The sequence below is a fragment of the Eretmochelys imbricata genome, chromosome 24 (assembly GCF_965152235.1).
Source record: "Eretmochelys imbricata isolate rEreImb1 chromosome 24, rEreImb1.hap1, whole genome shotgun sequence".
Lineage (NCBI taxonomy): Eukaryota > Metazoa > Chordata > Testudines > Cheloniidae > Eretmochelys > Eretmochelys imbricata.
In genome coordinates, this window is record NC_135595.1 from 8870341 (window position 1) to 8890714 (window position 20374).

Below are 20374 nucleotides of genomic sequence, written 5' to 3' on the forward strand. Positions count from 1 at the left end.
ATCCCCACGCACATTGCGGGGTGACAATCGGACCACACAATTCTGCAGCTCCTTGGCTCTCGCTGCCGCAGAGTATCAATGGGCCCGTTACCCTAGGGCAGCCCTGGGAGAAGCGTCACTGACTTCCAGGTGGTTGTTCTGCATTTACAGCAGAGGGAGGGGGGAAATTCCAGCACTGAGCTGGTCCTGGCCTAGTGTCACTCACTCCAACCAGCCACACCCATGCCTGCTGCTAGGGTCTGTAATGAACGTCCGTGAGTCCCTTAGCAGCTCTGAAGCAGGGCTGGCTCCCATCAGGCTCCTGAAGTGGGAGGTATGTTAGATCTCAAAAAAACAAAAACAAAACAAACCCCAAAACTCTGCTGGGAGGACCATCTTCTTGCTCCATGAGCCACACAGCTCATCTATGGCTGTTTCTCGAGAGTCTCACGTCCCATTACTTTGACGGCTGGTGGGGGAAGGGAACCTTAAATTCCATCTCCTCATTCCACCCCTACAACCTCCCTTTTGAAGCTGCTGCTTCACTGAGCAGCTTGCCCGTAACAGTGCAAGGGGTGGGTCTCTGCATCCATCAATAGAGCCCCGATGAGGCATCTGCTGTCTAGGGAGACTACCCTGGGATCCAGAGGCTGGCCAGCTCTGGAGAAATGCTCTTGGTTAGTTCCCTCTCTGCAGCCCCCTCCGGATCAGGCGGGTTTGGAGGAGGAGCAAAGCCAGGCGCAGAAGGCGGGGGCTGCCTGCAACGAAACCCACCCAGGCCCTGCAGATGGAGAGTGAAACAGGACAGCCCTCAAAAGGTGCGGATGGCAACCTGGTTAGTGAAACCTTCGCTCCAGCTCCTTTGCAATGGGCACATTCCTACAGTCACAGAGCATCACAGGTTCAGGCTGTCGTCATGATACAGCTGCACCGATCCAGGGCTTTTTAGGGGGTAGGCTGTGTGTGTGTGTGTGTGGGGAAGATTCCCCCCACCCATCTGTGGGTGTTTTAATAATTGAAACAAAGTTTCCTTGTTAAGTGCCCAGTGTGAAGAGTCCCAATCAAAATCCAGAGAGAAAGAGACCCAACCCACCAAGATCAGCTGAAAATCCAGCTGTTTGAAAGCTGGGGTTGGATGCTCAGCTGGTGCAGATCTGCGGTCTTCCATCCACGGCAATGGAGCTACTCCCCTTCACGCCAGCAGACGATGTAGCCTTGATTCGTAAGTCAAGCCTTGATTCACCTGCTCTTCCTCAGTGGCGGCAGCCTCTAAACAAGAAAAAACTTGGCTCCCTGAGCAGATTCCTCCCCAAAACCTCATGGTGGAGAGCTGGAGCTGGTTGGGGTAGGCTGAGAGATTGCAAAGGTGTCTCTGAACCACTGCATCCCAGGAGAAGGTGACAGCACTGGCTTGTCGATGACCTGAGATGCATCTTGCAGAATTTATCTACTGAGTGTGTTTGTTTTCGGGGGGGATGTTCACCTGGAAACGCTAGAGCCAAACACCTTTTACATCTAGATCAGCAGCTTTGGGAGGTCCCAATTAGGGGCAGCTATTTAAATGGTCCAAGCAAGCCTCAGAGTGGCTCTCTGGGCTGCGTGACCAGCACGCTGCCATGGAGCAGATGAGAACTCCGAGGACTTGCTGTTCCCATGGCGTTTTGCGAACTGCCAGGCCCATAGCTGCAGACGTTCGAACCAAACATCAGGACAAAAAACAAGCATCCAAAGCACCGTCTCATCCGCGTGGCTACGGAGACCTGCTCTAGGGCAGCATGCCGAGCAAGGCAGGGCAAGCAAGCAAGGCCCCTGTTGGGAGCAGAAGGGCGTGAACACTAGTGGAAGCTGAAATCATGCAAGACAAGGCAATGGTTATATTTGGGCATTGGGGATTTTTGTTAGACCTTGAGCTCAGACCGAGCATCAGGGTGTATTTGTCACCTCCCTACCCCTGCTCCTGTCTCTTGCTGCCTCAGGCAGGGGGCATGTGCATGTTAAATCGGGTTATTTTAAAACATAGGCATGTTTAAATGTTCTACCCCCAAGTCCGCTTCCAAGCAGAAATTCACTGGACTAAGTTTCCCCCACTGGACACTCCCCATTAAGGCACGACGGTCAAGGCCTGACTTTCAAATTGCTCTGAAACCCCTGAGCTGGTGAAGTTTAAAAAGGTAACAGAGGGAGACTGAGATGTTAGCAGCTCAACCCACAACAGAAGCGGGGGGGGTCACACACTCAGTGGAAACGCCCCCCTGCCCCGCATATGTTCCCAATCTATAAAGCAGCACTTTAGGAACAGGTGCAAATTCAGCTACAAAACGAGGCTCAATGGGAGCTGAAAGGCAGGTTCGTTTCAAGGATACATAGGTCTCAAGCAGGGCTGGCCCAGTATTGTTCTTTCCTCTCTGAATAGGCTGGATGCATTACAGCCCAGCCCAGCTCACACTCCACTGATTACAACTGCAGCTGGGTGAGTGAAGCAGGAGCAGCGTTTGGGGACATGGAGGAGCTTGAAGGTGAGAGAATTTGGCTGCTCAGCCCATCAAGGCTAGTACAGCCCCTGCTTTTCATTAACATCCGCAGCACACGTGCTTCCAAAGGCAGGGGTTTGCTTTCCCTGGCTGGTTTATTGCCAAAAAACAGACGCAAGAAACTGCTGGAGAGGTGCAAGATAGGAGGGGCCCCCAGCAGGCAGACCCCAGGTGTTTGTTATTAACTGCATTGGAGACAGCCCTGGAGGCTGGATGTCCCTTTATACAGGACAGCAGAATGTGGACAGGATGGCCAGGCAGCCCTGCCCTGGATGGACCCCCAGGGTCATGCCTCATTTCATGATTGATCGCTCGGCTCAGACAGGTAGAGGCAAGCTCTCATGCTCATTAGTTTCAACAACAAAGTGCTATCATGTCAGATAAAAATCTCAGCTATTCCAAAACCTGTTTTACTTCTTCCTCCATGGGCCAGCTGCGACGGGATTAGTGTAATGTCACTGACAGCTGGGGACTGGACCGAGACCCGCCACTTCCTCTCACACAGGCCATGAACCCTTGGGGTCCCAGTCAACCTGGGCGATCTCAAACTTTTCCTGACCTACATCCCCATCCTTGGCCTCCTCCCCCAGAGCAGGGCCAACAGAAAGGGCCAAAAATGTGCCAACAGAATCCCTTGTGAAGCACACTAGCCCCATAGAGTTTCGCAAGCCTGAGGCTCCCACTCCCCATCCTCTGTCATTACGAAGTCAGAGCCATCCTTCAGCGCAGCCACGTGCTCACAAATGAAGAGAAGGGAAGAGCAGCACGTAGGCCCCACGGATTGATGGGCTGGCCAGGAATTTCTCTTTAACAGGGCGTGAGGAAATGAAAGCTGCAAAAGTCCTGGAAAAAGCAGCCGCTGGATTTTAGACCCAGGACTCCATGAGGTTGTCTGTAGACATTAAAGACACTCTCAGAGCAGAACCCAGCTTTCCCACACACCCGGACCGTCTCCTCAGACTCTGGTTGCTGACGGTAACCTACCACGCTTCCCCTTCTGGCAGAGAAAAGTGAACTCCCACGGTGCCTGAAGAGACAGGTTCACCTCTTGTTTATGAGCCACAGAATATCATCCTGCCTTATTGCACATCTGTTTCCACCCCGCACCCCCAGTATACAGACAAACATTTGGTTAAGATACGAAACATCTGGAATTTAAGCAGTGCCCTGAGAATCACAGAGAAAAACAGATTAAATAGAATTTTCTGGGGATCTTAACACCCAATTCTGCCCCACCCTCCCTCCCAATTTAAGCAGAAAACCTTCCTGCACATTGTTCTCAGTTCTTCTGCTCCTGGCTCCTCTCCAGTTAGCTGCTTTTTGGAAAGGACGCATGTGTCAGCCAACTCCAATCCAAGGATCGCTGGCCTCCAGGGTGTTGTTTTTCCTCCTAAAGGGACTGGAACGTCAGTGGATAGGGGACGCTCCCCCGTGGAATGACGCCCTGCACCTGCCTCTCAAGGAGCCCGAAGTAGTTCTGACTGTGGGGAAAAGGGCGCACCCCAGGAGCCAGTTAACGACCCGCGCTAGCTGCTAGCACGAGCTGGTCTGCAGGTTCCCCTCCGTCAGCAGCGAGGCGATGGAGGACGGGCCGTAGGCGCTGTCAAACTCCTCGTCCGAGCTCAGGCGGTCGTCGTCCAGGGAGGCCTCTGCAGCCGAGCGGGTGGCCTTGCGCCTGGGTGGGAAGAGGACGAGCCAGTGAATGGCTGCGGTTACCTGGCCCTGCTCTCTGGCCCCGGCTGGCTGATTCCCACTAGGGCCTAGAGCAACGGGGAGATCCCTGCTCTAAATCAGGAGCTCCCATCTGCCCACAGCCCTGATTGGACACCCTGCACCCCAAACACTGTGTTAGAGGGCAGCAATGAGATGAAAAGATCAATGAAATTCCGGAAAGGAACCGTTCCAAGCCTGCTGGGCTGAGACTTCCATGGAGCTGAGGCAGGTCAGTGCCCAGCCTTCGCTTGACTCTCAGCGGGACCGGGGCAGGATTGTTTGACTATCCCTGCACACCGCGCTACGGACTTCCCTTGGCCGCAGGCTCAGTGTGAACGACCCTCGCTAGGGCACTGGAGTATGGCTTAGATTATGGGCACACTGCTGCTCTGCTTCGGGGAGGTCGCTTAGACCAGATTCCTGCTCTCCGAGAGCAGATCTTCCTCGGCGCGCCCAGCGCAGAGCTATGCCTAGCTACAGGGCTGGAAGGAGGGCAGGGGACAGGCAGCCTGCGATTATTCCTCAAGGGGGAGTTTTCTATGGTCACATTTCTGCTGGAAGATGAGCCAGGGCTTCAGCCGGCCGCATAGGGAGACTGGTACGGAGAAGAGCTAAGTTGGGATGCGTATTGTTCCAGGAGCCCCTTACCTGTGGGGACCCCTAGGACACCAGGCTAAGGAGGGGATTCTGCAGCACACAGTTGGGACACACCTGACCACCCACCGCACCCACTGCCTACCAGGCCTCCTTCTCCAGGGCTTTGACGCGATTCTGCAGCTGCTCGTTGAGTTCGTGCTGCTCCTCCAGCTCCCGCTGCGCTTTCTTCCTGGCGCTTTCCAGGCGCTCGATCTCCTCCTCGGCCTCGTCCATCTGGCGCTTGAGCGCCTTGACGCGTAGGCTGAGCTGCGCGGGGCAGAGCAACGGGGGCGTAAGGGGAGGGGCATGTTGGCTTGTGGCGCTGGGAGGATGCCACCTAGACCCGGACACCCAGGGCAGTGCTGGAGGGACCTCACCCCCACCTCTACCCCTCTCCTCCTGCCCCAGGACGCTCCGGGCCTCTGCTAGCAGCAAGAGCCGTTCACAGCCACAGCAGTGTCCTGGTGCTGAAGGAGGGCAGAGCAAGCCGGGAACCAGCCATGCTCAGCCCCCTCTGGAGGTTGCAAGCAGGATAAGAGCCTAGACACACTAGGACTCGCAGGGACACATCCCACAGTCCTTAGCTCTGCGGTGAGCGGAGCTGCTCTAGATTCTTTCCCAGTGAATTGTGGGAGAACTTGTCTGGCCTTCAGGGCATAGGGGGGGGGATGTGGGGGGAATTGTGGGAAGGCAGTGGAGGTCTGTCAGCACTATCAGGCGTACAGCCTGCATCCTAATTTCGAAGTGGAACCTGAGCCCTCACCCGCACCCAGGCCGGCATGATCACCCTGACATCTGCTGGGAGAGCAATACAGCAATGCACAGACAATCCAAGAAGTTTCTGGAGAGTGTTGGGGACAACTTCCTGGTGCAAGTGCTGGAGGAACCAACTAGGGTCCGTCTTCCTCTTGACCTGCTGCTCACAAACAGGAAAGAATTGGTAGGGGAAGTAGAAGTGGGTGGCAACCAGGGCAGCAGTGACCACGAGATGGTCGAGTTCAGGATCCTGACAAAAGGAGAGCAGCAGAATACGGACCCTGGACTTCAGAAAAGCAGACTGGAAAAATCATGGAGCAGGTCTTCAAGGAATCCATTTTGAAGCACTTGGAGGAGAGGAAGGTGATCAGGAACAGTCAACATGGATTCACCAAGGACAAGCCATGCCTGACTAACCTGATTGCCTTCTATGATGAGATAACTGGCTGTGTGGCTATGAGGAAAACAGCGGATGTGATATATCTTTACTTTAGCAAAGCTTTTGATACGGTCTCCCACAGTATTCTTATCATCAAGTCTAAAAAGTATGGATTGGATGAATGGACTAGACAGGTCGATTGTCAGGCTCAACGAGTAGTTGATCAACGGCTCGATGTCTAGTTAGCAGCTAGACATCAAGTGGAGTGCCACAGGGGTCTGTCCTGGGGAGGGTTTTGTTCAACATCTTCATTAATTATCTGGATGATGGGATGGATTGCACCCTCAGCAAGTCTGCGAATGACACTAAGCTGGGGGGAGAGGTAGATAAGCTGAAGGGTAGGGATAGGGTCCAGAGTGACCTGCACAAATTGGAGGATTGGGCTAAAAGAAATCTGATGAGGTTCAACAACAACAAGTGCAGAGTCCTGAACTTAGGATGGAAGAATCCCATGCACTGCTACAGGGTGGGGACCAACTGGCTAAGCAGCAGTTCCTGAGAAAAGGACCAGGGATTACGGTGGATGAGAAGCTGGATATGAATCAGTCTTGTTGCCAAGAAGGCCAATGGCATATTGGGTTGTATTAGTAGGAGCATTGCCAGCAGATCCAGGGAAGTGATTATTCCCCTCTATTTGGCACTGGTGAGGCCACATCTGGAGTACTGCATCCAGTTTTGGGCCCCCCACTACAGAAGGGATGTGGACAAATTGGACAAAGTCCAGTGGGGACAATGAAAATTATTAGGGGGCTGGGGCAGATGACTTATGAGGAGAGGCTGAGGGAACTGGGCTTATTCAGTCTGCAGAAGAGAAGAGTGAGGGGGGATTTGATAGCAGCCTTCAACTACCTGAAAGGGGGTTCCAAAGAGGATGGAGCTCGGCTGTTCTCAGTGGTGGCAGATCACAGAACAAGGAGCAATGGTCTCAAGTTGCAGTGGGGAAGATCTAGGTTGGATATTAGGAAAGACTTTTTCACTAGGAGGGTGGTGAAGCACTGGAATGGGTTACCTAGGGTGGGTGGTGGAATCTCCATCCTTAGAGGTTTTTAAGGCCCGGCTTGACGAAGCTCTGCCTGGGATGATTTAGTTGGTGTTGGTCCTGCTTTGAGCAGGGGGTTGGACTAGATGACCTCACGAGGTCTCTTCAAGCTCTAATCTTCTATGATTCTGAAGCACCAAACTTGGGTGAGAGGGTTTTGTGGGAGGGGGACCAGGGTCCACACCTGGCTAAGAGCCCAGGCGAGCTCTGCAGGGAAGAGAGACTTTTAGAGGGTTAAGAAGCATCCAGGACAGGAAGGAAGATTTTTTTGTTTGAGTATGGAGTCAGCTCCATGGACAGAAGTAAGGTTTGTGGGGGGGGAAGGGGAGAAATAAAGATGCTCAGATACTGATCAGAATTCGTACAGTCTTCTAAGTTACTGTACGTGGGCTCCCTCTGCACCATGGACAGATGCTATCCTATCTCCTTACACTCCTATAGATCCATCCGCACTCCACTGTGCCATATGCATCAGCCACAGCTTGAGGAAACCAGGCGTGATGAGGACTTTCTCCACAAGGAATCTGGGTGGAGAAGATGCAAACTACTGTCCCACCAGTGTATTATGTGTGGAAGCTTCAGGCTCTGGGAACGCCACCCAAGACATGCTGTATGCAGGCAGATCTTGGCTAGTGGCTCAGTTTAGTCAGGCAACGAGAGGGGTGTTTTTGTTCCCTCACGTTTTGCTCTCAGCGAGCCACGGGGAGGCACGGTCAGTAGAACCTAAAGGATCTGCCCCCAACACCAAGAGAGCAGCTCAAGTAGGCCAAAGGGGGGAGCAGAGAACCGAAAACGAAGAGCAGGCTTGGGAGATATGATGGCAGACCAGCCGTAATTAGGCAAGACGGAGCGGCAACAGAGACCAGGAAGCTGAAGCGGATTCTTAAAATGCTTCTACAGGACTATTCTGCATGGGGTCTTCCCCCAAAACCCTGCCCCACATGCCCTAAAAGGACATGAGACGGGGAGACACCGAAATATTAGGCTGTAATCAGGATGGGGGGCGGGAGGGGCTTGATGAGGCAGAGAGAATGGGGTGGCTGCAGCTGGAAAGGGGGATGGCTCTTGCACCAAGAGGAGAAAGATGCTGCGTGAAGGAGCAGAGAGGAGATGTGTGGGAGATGAGCCAAGATCAGATCCGTGGGTCTGACCCATGGTTTCCATTGGTACCCAGATTGGATTGGCCAGTAGGAGAGCTCAGCCCTGAATTGGAGCCAAATCACTGTCTGAAAGCGCATATGCAAACACACATGCATGTACACACACACACACCACACACACACACACACACACACAGAGCTGAAGAGCTGATGTTCTAGAGTCTGTGCTATTCAGCAGCTGAGCTGGGATCAGCAGTGTAAAGGGTCACACACACACACACACACACACCCACCCCCCTACACCTCTCCGGCTGCACAGAGCCAACTTGGCTGAGATTTCCCCATTTGTCTGCCAAGCAGGTGCCAGAGGCTGTGGAAGCCATTTAAACAAATAAAAATTGGAAGACAAGAGTGGAGGGATGAGAGTGATGCCCCAGGGCAGCTCCAAGAGTCAGAGTGTGTGGGGTGGTCGGGGGTGGGGGGAAGACAATATAATGTCATCTACACACCTGGTCCTTCTGGTCATTCACATGCTGCCTTTCGTCGTCGATCTGGATCGTCAGCTCCTTCACTTTCCTTTCCAGTTTGCGGTTTGAGGACACCAGGACGTTCTTTTCCCTGAAAGCACATTGGGCACAGCTCAGCCGCTGCTCCGCTCAGACACACACAGGATCAGTTTACCTTATGGTGGCCCCCAGAAGCCCCTATTGAGACTGGAGCCCACTCTGGTGCTGGGTGCTGCACAGACAGCCCGTACCCCAGAGAGCTCACAGTCTGAACAGGGAAACTGAGACCCAGAGAGATAAAGCGCCTAGCTGAAGCTCACACAAGCAGTCAGAGACAGAGCTGAGATTTGAACCCAGAACCTCTGAGTCCCAGTGCAGCACCCTAACCACTAGGCCACCCCTTCCCTCTGCCCTTTGAGGGCAGCATGACTTGCGCCCACAATGACCTGGGACGAGCTACCTTCAAAAATTAGATTTGGCTCAAGAAAAATTACAAGGGTGCACGAGGATTTAGTTCTGGTTCAAGGTGCCAGGGTGACACGCCTGGAAGCAGACACCCTGTTTATCTACAACAGGGACAGCTCCAAGGCAGATAGCGCTGGGCACGCTTCCCCCAGACGCCACCAACAAGGTTATTACGCAATGCCAAGCACTACGTCAAGCCTACTGTGCACACAGGTCAGCGTCCAAGAGGGGTGGCTCTGACAATGCCAACCTGAGCTGGAGAAGAGTTGCCTGTGGATGGCTGAGTGTCTCAGTCCCCTTTTATACAGCAACGATCAGTGCCACACCTTCTGGATGATGTATTTTTCCACTGCATAACACTAGGCAGCAAACAATGAGCCGATTCAGCCATGTGAGTTACACCAATTAGGAATGCCTGTTTTTAAAACTCTAGTCTGAGATAGGGACACACCCCCTCTTCCCCCCCCCCCCCCACCAGGCAGTCTTTAGAGACTTGTCTACGTGAGAGACATGCATTTCAGCGGTTATTTTAAACCAAATTCTGTTAAAACACTCGGATTTCAATGTATTTACATTTTAAATAAAAAACGTTCACATTGGGGAACGCTCAAACTGAAACCAGGGCATCCACATGGGGGTTGAAGCGGTTTAGCTAAAATCAGTTTAAAAATTGGTATTAACTGAGTGTGACCCACCGCATAGATGGTTTTCTTTTCACCATTTTTTTAAACCTGGCAACGGCTGCTCTTGCTGTGGAGAGCCCTGTAGCAGGGGCTGTCCGCACAGCTGGTTTTTCTGCCTCCTGCCACTAGGGTAGTTCAAACCCAGCCAGAAGCACAGGTAAGTGAGGTACTGGCCCTCTCCTGCCAGCTAGGAGAAAGGCTTCTGATTCGATATGGCAGACAGCCTCCTCCACACCCGCACTGATTGGGAGTCAGTTCCAGGCTGCCACGCTTGGTACCAGACTGCTGCTGAACTCGCACGTGCCAGTTAAAGGGTTAACCGCACATTCTCGCGCCACTTTGCACGGGAATGTTGTTGACGCTAGATGATCATAATGGTCCCTTCTGACCTAAACATCTATGAATCTATGACACTTACGCAACCTCTGAGCTCTCCTGAAAGCGGTTACTACGAAATTGAGCCTGGGGAGGTGCCTGGGAGGCAGATCAGGCCGAGGTCTGTTTTGAAAAGGGGCGCGAGTGAGAGAAGTGGGGCTCAGGATGGAGAGGATTCTGGGCGTGAAGTCCCACGGAGCAACACCAGTATTACCAAATGAAACCCCTTCCTGAGGCTGCAAAGCAAGATCAGGGCACAGATGGGGCGAGAACCCATGCACTCCCCTGAAACTGCAGTTCTGTGCAAAGACCCTTGAGCTTTCTGGGTAGTGCATGTCGGGGTAGGGGTGGGTAAGCATTCCTATACACCAATACCAGCTCTGCTACAGACATCGGAGGAGTCACATGCCTGTTGTATGCCTCAGTTTCCCTATCTGTAAACTGGGGGTGGCGATTCCCTCCCTCTCTGTGCAGAGGGGCCGAGACACTTATACTGGTAAAACTTTCCAGTGTAAACCAAGGCTGGCTGTCAGTTCAGGGATGAATTTTTACTGATACGGTTATACTGGTGCAACCCCTAGTGCGGACACAGTTATACCATTATAGCTTATTCTCCTTTCCACAGAGGAACAGCTATCCTGGTCGAACTGCATCCGCTCTGGGGGGTGTGAAGGGAAGGGTTGTAGCTCTCTATACTGTTAGAGTGATATAACCTGTGTTTAGACAAGGGCTTAGCATTGAGTGCTTTGTGTTCTTCTGCCAGACGGGGCCAGGTCCAATTACTGTTTCCACATCTTTTACCTCTCTTCTGCCTGCAGCTTATCCTGCAGTTCCTGGATCCGCGACTCCAGCTGAGACAAACTGGCGCTCGGTTTCTGCAAGCCTTCCAAGCTGGCCAGTCGGCTTTTCAGGTCTTTGTTCTGATGGGAGAAATTACACCTGATTAGTCACCCAAGAAACCAACAGCCAGCAGCAGAGTGAGAAAGTTGGCCTTATAAACAAACAGAGAAAGAACGGAGCGTTATGTAAACCTCAGCAGTGAGTCAAGCTCTGCGAAATCCCTTTCACAAATAGGAAGCTTAATGCGTAGGGTTATATAATGGCAATCATTTTTCCTGCATTAAAAATGTTCCCAACTGAGCGTAGTTTAAAACTGTGTGTGGAATTCAAGCGCTCAAAACAGGTGAAGACAGTTCTTCTGCTCTGCAAAGCCAATGCTGTCAGAACATGCTGGCTGGGGATCACAGGCCAGGGAATAGCTTACATCTCCATTTAGGCTGTTCCTCCCAATGCTCCATCACAATCAGCAGGAAAAACCGCACACCTCCCCCACAGAATGGAGTTTACCTGCCCACAGTCCTGTACGGATACAGGTTTAGCAGCAAGCCAAAGCTCTCCTGGCGGGGACACAATCCAGTGCAGAACTCAGATATTAATGACCAGTGTATTTAATAGCTTCCTCAGCCCAAAGAGCTAAATTTGCCAGCTTCACCTCCTTCCCTAAGAGCCATCAGAGCTCCTCTAGCCTGCTCCACACGAAGCGACAGCAGAGACAACACCAATATTAAACACGCCTTGGTAACTGGCAACGTCCAGGAGGGAGAAATAAGGCTGAAAACTTTTGAAGAATGAGCTCGATGCACTGCAGGGAACTCTGTGACTTTTTGCACTACCTGAAGTCAGCAGCTCAAGCAGAGTGTTGTTTTGTCCCTGTTAATTACATGCAGAGAACAAGAACAGCTTGAAGGATTTGCTTTTTTGAGCCAGCACACGCTTGTGTAGCAGAGCATTTGGCAACACAAGTCCGGGCAGGTAGCTGCTGCGTGTTCACAGCAGTCCAGGCTGTAGTTTACCACCACGTTTTTAAAGAACTTTGGAATTAAGAGCCTATCTACGAATTAAGGTGCATCGCGGCAGGGAAAGCTGTCTAGGAGGCATCGGCGCGATTTCGTCTTAAGTCGCCCGGTTCCTCTAAAGCACGGGTCAATGAGTTCTGGGGTTCCAAATGGATTTGAACCATGAGTCAGTTCGGGTCTGCAGATAGACCCTGAAGATGTGGGCCTTGTAGTAAGATGAAGCCCTGAAACATAAACCCTTACATCAGAGGCCCGGTATGAGGCCTGAGGCCTAAGGCCTGAGGCCTGAACTAAAGTAATGGTCAAGACTTTGCTAATATAAAGCAAAGTTAAGCTGCGAGCCGGAGGCAGGCCCGGCTCACAGAAGCTGGCAAGGAAAGGGCTGATGTTGCAAAAATACACAAACCTACAAGGCACTGGATGCTAGAGAGATAAACATATGCTAGGACGGTACCAGAACACTCCGATACTTGCACATTCCACACAGATAACAAGGAACAGGTTGACTCATCCTAAAGACAAGGGCAAAAGAATACTATGATGGATAGAGTTGTTTTGTTCGAACCAACATGAACAAGGTGAGAGGCGGCACCTTACTGCATAGAGGGGTTGTACCTTGCTACGTACAAGGGTTGCACCTCAATGCGTCAGGAGTGATGTGTAACTTGTTTGTACCCGTGTATCAGAATGCACCCCTGAGGGGCTGTCTTTGTCCGGCCTAGGGGGCAGTGGAGTATCCCACCACGGACTAGCTGGTCCATTGTCGGGGGCTCATATTCGTACTATGTCCTGTAGTGTCTGTGGGGAACCATTCCTGTGCTTCATTTGACAATAAACCTGGCCAGGTGTCTGGGTACCTTATTGGAGTCCGTGGTCATTGGGGATTCTCTTGGGGTCTGCTGCGTCAGCGATCTGCAGAGCCAGGGCAGCACACAGAGGGAACACACGCACGCAGCCGACTGTTATCAACATTGAACAGAGCAGAGCACCACACCAGTGACGTCTGACGGCAGACCTCAGGTCTGTGTTTCTGCCCAGCCCCACTGCCGATTGCCCCGGCATAAGACTGGTGGAGATGCTCTGTGCCACATCCCCCCTAAGCGTGTCTAAGGAAGGAAGGGGCGAGGGCAAAGAACTCTGCCCTCCGGCTAGACGATGTTGCTACATGGGGCCCTGTTGCAGCCAAGGTGCATGTTAGAGCTGTCCTGGGTGCAGCTTTAGCTCCGGTAGCCTCAGTATCCAGAAGAGAGACAAAGCCACCGGCACCTCAGCCTCCACTCCAGCTCTGTGCCTAGCCAGGTCCCAGTCTCTGAACTCAAACCCCAAGAGTTTCTTGTGGATGGCAGGTGACAAAGCCTCCCACCCCAAGCCCTCCCTCTCCCTGCCTTCAGGAACGGCTCCTGGCAGCGAGGTCAGCATTCCGGGACGGCAGGAGAGAGCTGCCTCTTGGACCCCAATAGCTCAGGGCCTCCCTTCTCCTGGAAAGGCAAAGGGCATCAGCCTGCCCATAGAGGCCCCATCTCCATATCTACAAAGGAGCCAGGAGACCTGAGAATATTGACTGCACGACAACCTGCAACAAGAGCTCGCTGCACCCTTGCAACCAGGTTAAGAACAAACCCCAACAGCTTAACGCTTGAGCTCTGTTGCAGGGTTCTAGGCAGCACTAACGAGATGCCCTGGCTCACAGCCGTGGGGGAGGCAGGGGCCTTGGGAGGGTCACAGTGCTGGACAAAACACAGCGGACAGTTATTCTCAGAGTTAAGGCAGGGCAGAGAGTTACACAGCTGCTCTCCGGCAGTCCCTTGTGGCACAGGCTCGTACAACACCTCCATGGATTGCTGCAGAGTTTGCTTCCACTGAAGGCTGTTTGGGGCACTGTATTACACTGCAGCTGGGAGCAAGTCTCCTAGGCTGGGCACACAGATAGTTTAGTGCTTTGGCGGTCTCAGAGATCTGCTTTGCTATCTAGGACTCCCCACCCTCCTTTCGCCGACAGTCCCTGCATTTCACCTATAAATTCCTCTTCCCCTTTAAGTTTCAGAGTAGCAGCCGTGTTAGTCTGTATCCACAAAAAGAAAAGGAGGACTTGTGGCACCTTAGAGACTAACAAATTTATTTGAGCATAAACTTTCATGAGCTACAGCTTCCCCTTTAAGAATTAGGCCAAGCCCAAGGTTCTCAGCCTCCCAGGGCACACAGCTAGCCTCACTCCCCTGCAGGCGGGGAGAGGTTTATGGGAGTTCCAGGGGATTAGAAAATCATGTCCATTGAGAGCTCCAAGGTGCAACACGCCTGGGGCCCCCACCGAGCTGGGTGTGTGCAATAAACTGAAAATTAAGAGTGAAGATTAGGAGAGGAGACACCCCTTATTATCCTAGCCGCCTTTGGAATGCCACAGGAGGGATTGCAGAGCCGCTGGCAGGAGGCGCTGTCCCTGCTTGGAAAGGAGGTTAAACACTTCAGCCATTCGCAGCATTTTTCTGCTCATATTCCAGTAGCTCCCAGAGACACCAAACAGGGCCCACTGGAGCAGGGACTGTGTCACATCTGGCATAGAGATCATAGAATCATAGACTATCAGGGTTGGAAGGGACCTCAGGAGGTCATCTAGTCCAACCCCCTGCTCAAAGCAGGACCAATCCCCAAATTTTTGCCCTAGATCCCTAAATGGCCCCCTCAAGGATTGAACTCACAACCCTGGGTTTAGCAGGCCAATGCTCAAACCACTGAGCTATCCCTCCCACCCCCAATCATACAGTCATACTTTGGGATGCAGATGAGAGAGGGGGAAGAGAGGACTGGGATACAGACTCTTCTTTGCATAGACAGGCTGGGACCACAGCGTATATTTATTGTTTCTATTATGGTAACATGGCCCCTGATCCTTGACCGGGTTAGACGCTGGGCAGACGAGGAAGACAGACAGACCATCCCTTCCGCAGAGAGCTTGAGACTGAGATATCGAGAATGACACAACAGGTCACAGATTGCAAGGCCAGAAGGGACCAGGGTGATCACTTAGTCTGACCTCCTGTATGACCCAGAGAACTGCCCCCAAATAATTCCCAGAGCAGAGCTTTTAGAAAAACATCCAGTCTTGATTCAAAAAGTTGTCAGTGATGGAGAATCCACCATGACCCTTGGTAAATTGTTCCAGTGGTTAGTTACCCACCTGTTAAAAATTTACACCTTATTTCCAGTCTGAACTTGTCTAGCTTCAACGTCCAGCCATTAGATCGTCTTAGACCTTTCTCTGCTAGACTGAAGAGCCCATTATTAAATATTTGTTCCCCATGTGGGTGTTTTAATCTAGCCACCCCTTAACCTCTTTGTTAAGTTACCTAGTTTGTGCTCTTTGAGTCTATCACTCTCAGGCAGGTTTTCTAATCCTTTAATCGTTCATGTGGCTCTTCTCTGACCCCTCTGCAATTTATCAGCATTCTCCTTGAACTGTGGGTGCCAGAACTGGACACAGGATTCCAGCAGGAGTCGCATCAGTGCCCCGTACAGAGGTAAAATAACCTCCCGACTCCCACCTGAGATTCCCCCATTTATGCCTCCCAGGACTGCATTAGCCCTTTGGCGACAGCATCACACCAGGAGTTCACACTCAGCTGGTCACCCACCACGACTCCCAGATCTTTTTCAGAGTCGCTGCTTCCCCCAGGTGGATGAAATGGACGCAACGTGAGGATCAAACAACAGAACAAGCAGAGTTCAGCAGGTGTCCTGGCCTGACAGCACCAGACAGGAGGTGTCACTGCAGAGGCAGGTTTTGAGGGTGCTAACGAGAGGTGACAGCTTTATGAGATGGGGGTGGGGGTGGCATGGGAGACTGTGAAATAGCGTAGAAGGGGTTGGGGGACTTTTGTTGATAAAGAAAAACAAGCGGGACCAGTAGAGTCGGTCTTGCATAGAAAAAGTATGCCGGTGATGAGCTAAGACCATCACATTGTGGGCAGTAGCAATGGGGCAGACCTATTGCTCCAGGTGACCCCACTCCCCACCTGGGGCAGCATTCTCTCCAGCCTAGTTTTGAAACTCCCAAGCAAAGGAGGCTTCCACCCCTCTCCTTTGGGGACCCTTCCACTGCCAGATAGATCTCTGGGTGAGGAAGCTTTTCCAGGATCAGAGCAAGATGATCAACCAAGTCACAAGAGCAAGCTGGTCTAAATACATTTTCTAGTGTTGTCACTTGCGGGAGGGGGCAGACTTGCAAACCCTTGACGTCTCGGCATTTGCAAGAAACCACAAGAGCAGCCATTAGCTACCCAAGCAGACAGCAGGGCTAGCTCCAGGAGAGGCAGAGCCGTGCAGCAGCACATCCCAAACAGCACCAGCTGCCAGCATTGAAAGAGGTGTCCAAATCCCACATCCGGTCACAGCCTTACCTGCCTCTCCAGGGAGATCTTGTCGCACTCCAGGTCCTGCCGGCTGGAGCGCTCCTGCAGCAGCTCTGCACGCAGCTGGTCAATCTAGAGGAAGGAGGGTAGGTTTTGTTTAGGGGTTATTTCTGGTCAGAATGGTGTGTCTTTTCTCAGCCAGTGGCAGTTCTCTCCCTGGCAGACGGCTAAGATTCCTGAGGTCATTCATGGATACAGCCAGTCAGAGGACTGGCGGGACAGTTCAGGAACTTCCGAGTTCTAATCTTGGCTATTACACACGTCCCGAGTCCCTTCCCCACGGTGTGCCTCAGTTTCCCCACTTCTAGCCTGCCTTTCCTGTGGAGGGCTGTAAGGATTAGAGGCAGCACTGCATTTCAAGGGGGGCTGTACATTCCCAAAGCCAACAGAAGCTAGGCACAATTGGCATTTTTGGGGAAATCAAAGGCGCCAGGGCCGAATTCTCAGTTCAGCCCACGTCCCTCATGATCAACGGAGTCACACCAGTGGCAGTCTGGAGTGGCTGGCCCATAAAACATGACAAGTAGCGGGCACTGTGGTTCCATTACATTAATGTGGGTTCCGTGGGAGCTGAAAGCGACTGTACGAAGATTCCAGTTCTCTGTAGAACAGCCAGGGGGCCTCCGCCAGTGCCAGGGCCCCTTTGTGCCAGGCGCTGTACGAAGTCCCCCCCACAGAGTTCGGTCTGAGTAAGCAGGACAGAAGGCGTATCCCTGTTTTACAAACCGATACTAGAAGGCTGGGCTATCTAGATCAGCCACTAGGCCATGACATGGAAGACGTCAAACCCTCACCCATAGGCCCACCCTGCTTAAGCCACTGCTCCGTGCTAGGTCTTCAACTGAAACTTGCGGTCCTCAGGGGGATAAATCTTTGGTGGGTTGCAGGCCCGCATTGGCAACCGGCGGCAGGGACGGAACAAAGCATCATTAAAAAGGGAAACCATTCTCAGCTGCCGTCCATTCCCTGTGGCTGGTGTGAGCACATGGCCGTGCATGCTGCTGTGGCAGCTGGGTTCAGTGAGTTAGAGAAACCATGAATACCCAGGGACCTGGAAGAGATGCATGTACAGCAGGGTGCAGCCCAGCTTGAGATCATGGCTTGGCAGAGTCCCTGATGCTGGTTAATTGCGTACGAGACACTGTGCAGAGGCTGCAGCACGTTTCATCCCTAGCGAGATTAGATCATTGTTTACTCAGCAGCCAGATCTTTTCTATTTTCTTAACGTTCGCCAAGGTCAGGCGCAAGACTTGCTGCCAGCCCCCTTCCAACAATGCCCTTCCCTTTGCCAGGCAGGGCGGAGGCGGATCAGTGTGGATAGCCGAACCGACGGGCGTTTTCGCTGACGTGAGCGGAGACCATGCGGGGATGTTCTACACTGCAGCTGGGAGGTTCGGACTCCCGTTGGCGCTCTACGAACAGCTGTGTGAACACTGCGGACTCTCTAGCCCCTGAGTCTGAGCTTGGAGGACTGGCCCGAACCTCTGCCACAACGTCCACACTGCTATTCTGAGTGCAGTGGCCATGCCCCATTAGCACGAGTCTGTCCCAGCTGCAGTGTAGACTAAGGTTGCCAACTAGCTAATCACACAAACCCAAAATACCCTTGCCCCGCCCTTTCCTCAAGGCTATGCCCTGCACCACGCCTTCTCTGAGGCCCCACACCCCCACTCGCTTCATCCCCCCTCCCTCAGTTGCTCGCTCTCCCCCACCCTCACTCACTTTCACCGGGCTGGGGCCAAGGGGTTTGGAGTGTGGGAGGGGGCTCCGGGCGGGAGTTGGGGTGCAAGAGAGGGTTCAGGGTGCAGGCTCCAGCTGGGCGGCATTTACCTTGGGCGGCTCTTGGAAGCGATTGGCACATTTGGCTTCTAGGCTGAGGGGTGGCCAGGCAGCTCTGCACACTGCCCCTGCCTGCAGGCACCGCTCCGCAGCACCAATGGGTGGCGCTCAGGGCAGGGGCAGCACACGGAGCCACCCATTGGCTGTTTCTGGGAGCCGCGCAGCACCAGGGCAGGTAGGGATCCTGCCTTAGCCCTGCTGTGCTGCTGACCGGACTTTGGCCTATTAAAATCTCCCAGATTGCCTTTAATAGTCACCAGGAGATTGAGGCATATTCTGGGAGACTCCCGGCCAATCCTGGAGGGTTGGCAACTCTAATGTAGACACACCCGAAAGACCTGGCAGGAGAAGTTAGGCTCTTACTGCTGTTGCACATGGATAAATTTTCTTAAGACATCAGTGATCTGCAGGGCATTAGCAGTGCATCTCCTCTGCACCTACTGATGGATGTTAGCCATGCCCTCACATGGCACTAGGTGCTGCACAGATCACAGAAGAAAAGAGTCCCTGCCCCGAAGATCTTACAATCCAGGTATTGCAACCCATTTCTGTGCCTCACTTTCCCAGTCTGAAAATGCAGAGCTCAGACTTTGACGGCACCCAGATTAGTAAATGTTAAGGCCAGTAGGGACCATTATGATCTAGTCCAGTGGTTCTCAAGATTTTGAACTGGTGACCCCTTTCACATAGCCAGCCTCTGAGTGTGACCCCCCTTACAAATTAAAAACACTTTTAAATATATTTGACACCATTATAAATGCAGGAGGCAAAGCGGTGTTTGGGGTGGAGGCTGACAGCTCGCAACCCGTCATGTAATAACCTCGTGATCCCCTGAGAGGTCCCAACCCCCAGTTTGAGAACCCCTGATCTAGTCTGATGTCGCACATGAACGCCGGCCAGAGAACTTCACCCAATGTACCAAGCTAGAGCAGACCTCTGAGAAAGGGATATCCAGTCTTAACTTAAGCTGCATGCAATGGAGAATTTAGGACCATTTAGTAACAGGTATGTAGAGTCTGAATAACTGGCTACTTGGAGAGTACACCAGGGTTGTACCTTGCTCTAAGAAGCACTGAGTCTAACAGGCAGGCAGTCCCCAAACTTTTTGCAACTTCTCCATAGACCACTAATGGCTTAGCACGACAGAATAGCTGGCTTGGGGCTGACAGCTGGCTTTCAGATTGTATGCGTCAGAAATTAGAGAACAGACAAAACAGAGACTGCAATTCAAAAATATGTTCCCTGCACAGCACTTCCAGGTCTGGCTCTAATAAGAGTTAATAAGCCATAGATCAAAAGGAGAATTCTGTTCAGAAAATTTAAGCGCCAAGAAAGCCATTCCACCTGTATGTAGCCTGTTCTTTCTGTGCCATTAAAATAATCACCTTGCAATTCAAAATGCCCTTGCAGCGTCCATAGGGTTCTGCAATTTGGATTCAGAAACCAGCAACATAGGTAGAGATGGGAGCATTCGAAGGCCACCACAGAAACGAGTTACAGCAGGAACCCATAATTCAAGCAGGATAATGGGAAGGGGACTTATGCCAGTGGCAGAGCAGTTTGCAAAATGCAGAAGAGCAGCATCTGGTGGCAGCTGGAGCTTCTCATGAGCTCTTTATTTTTAAGAGGCTCCATCATCTCTTATGTTTTGTGCACACGTTAGAGGGTTTTGTTACTACAGGGATTCAAGCTACAAACGTGTTTTCAGAGCACTCTTAGGAGATGCTAAGATTGCTAGATGGAAAGCAATAGAGACCATGTCTGCAGGAGCTCAGAGGAGCTCCATCAACAGCCAACAGTCAGAACTAGTAGCATGTTTGTGAAGCAGGGAAGCCCTGCAAGAATGGGGAATATTTGCCCTAAGTCGTTGCTGTATTTGCCTATTTGGCAAGGATAGGAGGAGGCAGGGAAAGCAGAAAGATAAAAAAAAGCTCGCACTGAGCAAATATTTCTAGGAACAATCAAGAGGCAGTAGCTCCTAGTCAGAGGTTGCTTGAGAGGATGAAACTTAGTTTAGACATGAATCTACCCAGATTCTCCCGCCACCCCCC

General features: G+C 52.2%; 1 protein-coding gene across 2 annotated transcripts in view; it reads right to left on the reverse strand.

The window, feature by feature from the left end:
• Positions 1–3782: 3782 nt before the first annotated feature.
• The window catches only part of CGN (cingulin), a 39453-nt gene continuing 22861 nt past the window's right edge, over positions 3783–20374 (reverse strand). For both annotated transcript variants that reach the window (XM_077841001.1, XM_077841000.1), the window contains exons 16-20: positions 16473–16556; positions 11024–11142; positions 8703–8811; positions 4963–5126; positions 3783–4185 (exon numbers count right to left, since the gene is read on the reverse strand). In XM_077841001.1, coding sequence (XP_077697127.1) covers positions 4044–4185; positions 4963–5126; positions 8703–8811; positions 11024–11142; positions 16473–16556 — 618 coding nt within the window. In that variant the 3' untranslated portion in view covers positions 3783–4043. The remainder of the gene's footprint in view (positions 4186–4962; positions 5127–8702; positions 8812–11023; positions 11143–16472; positions 16557–20374) is intronic.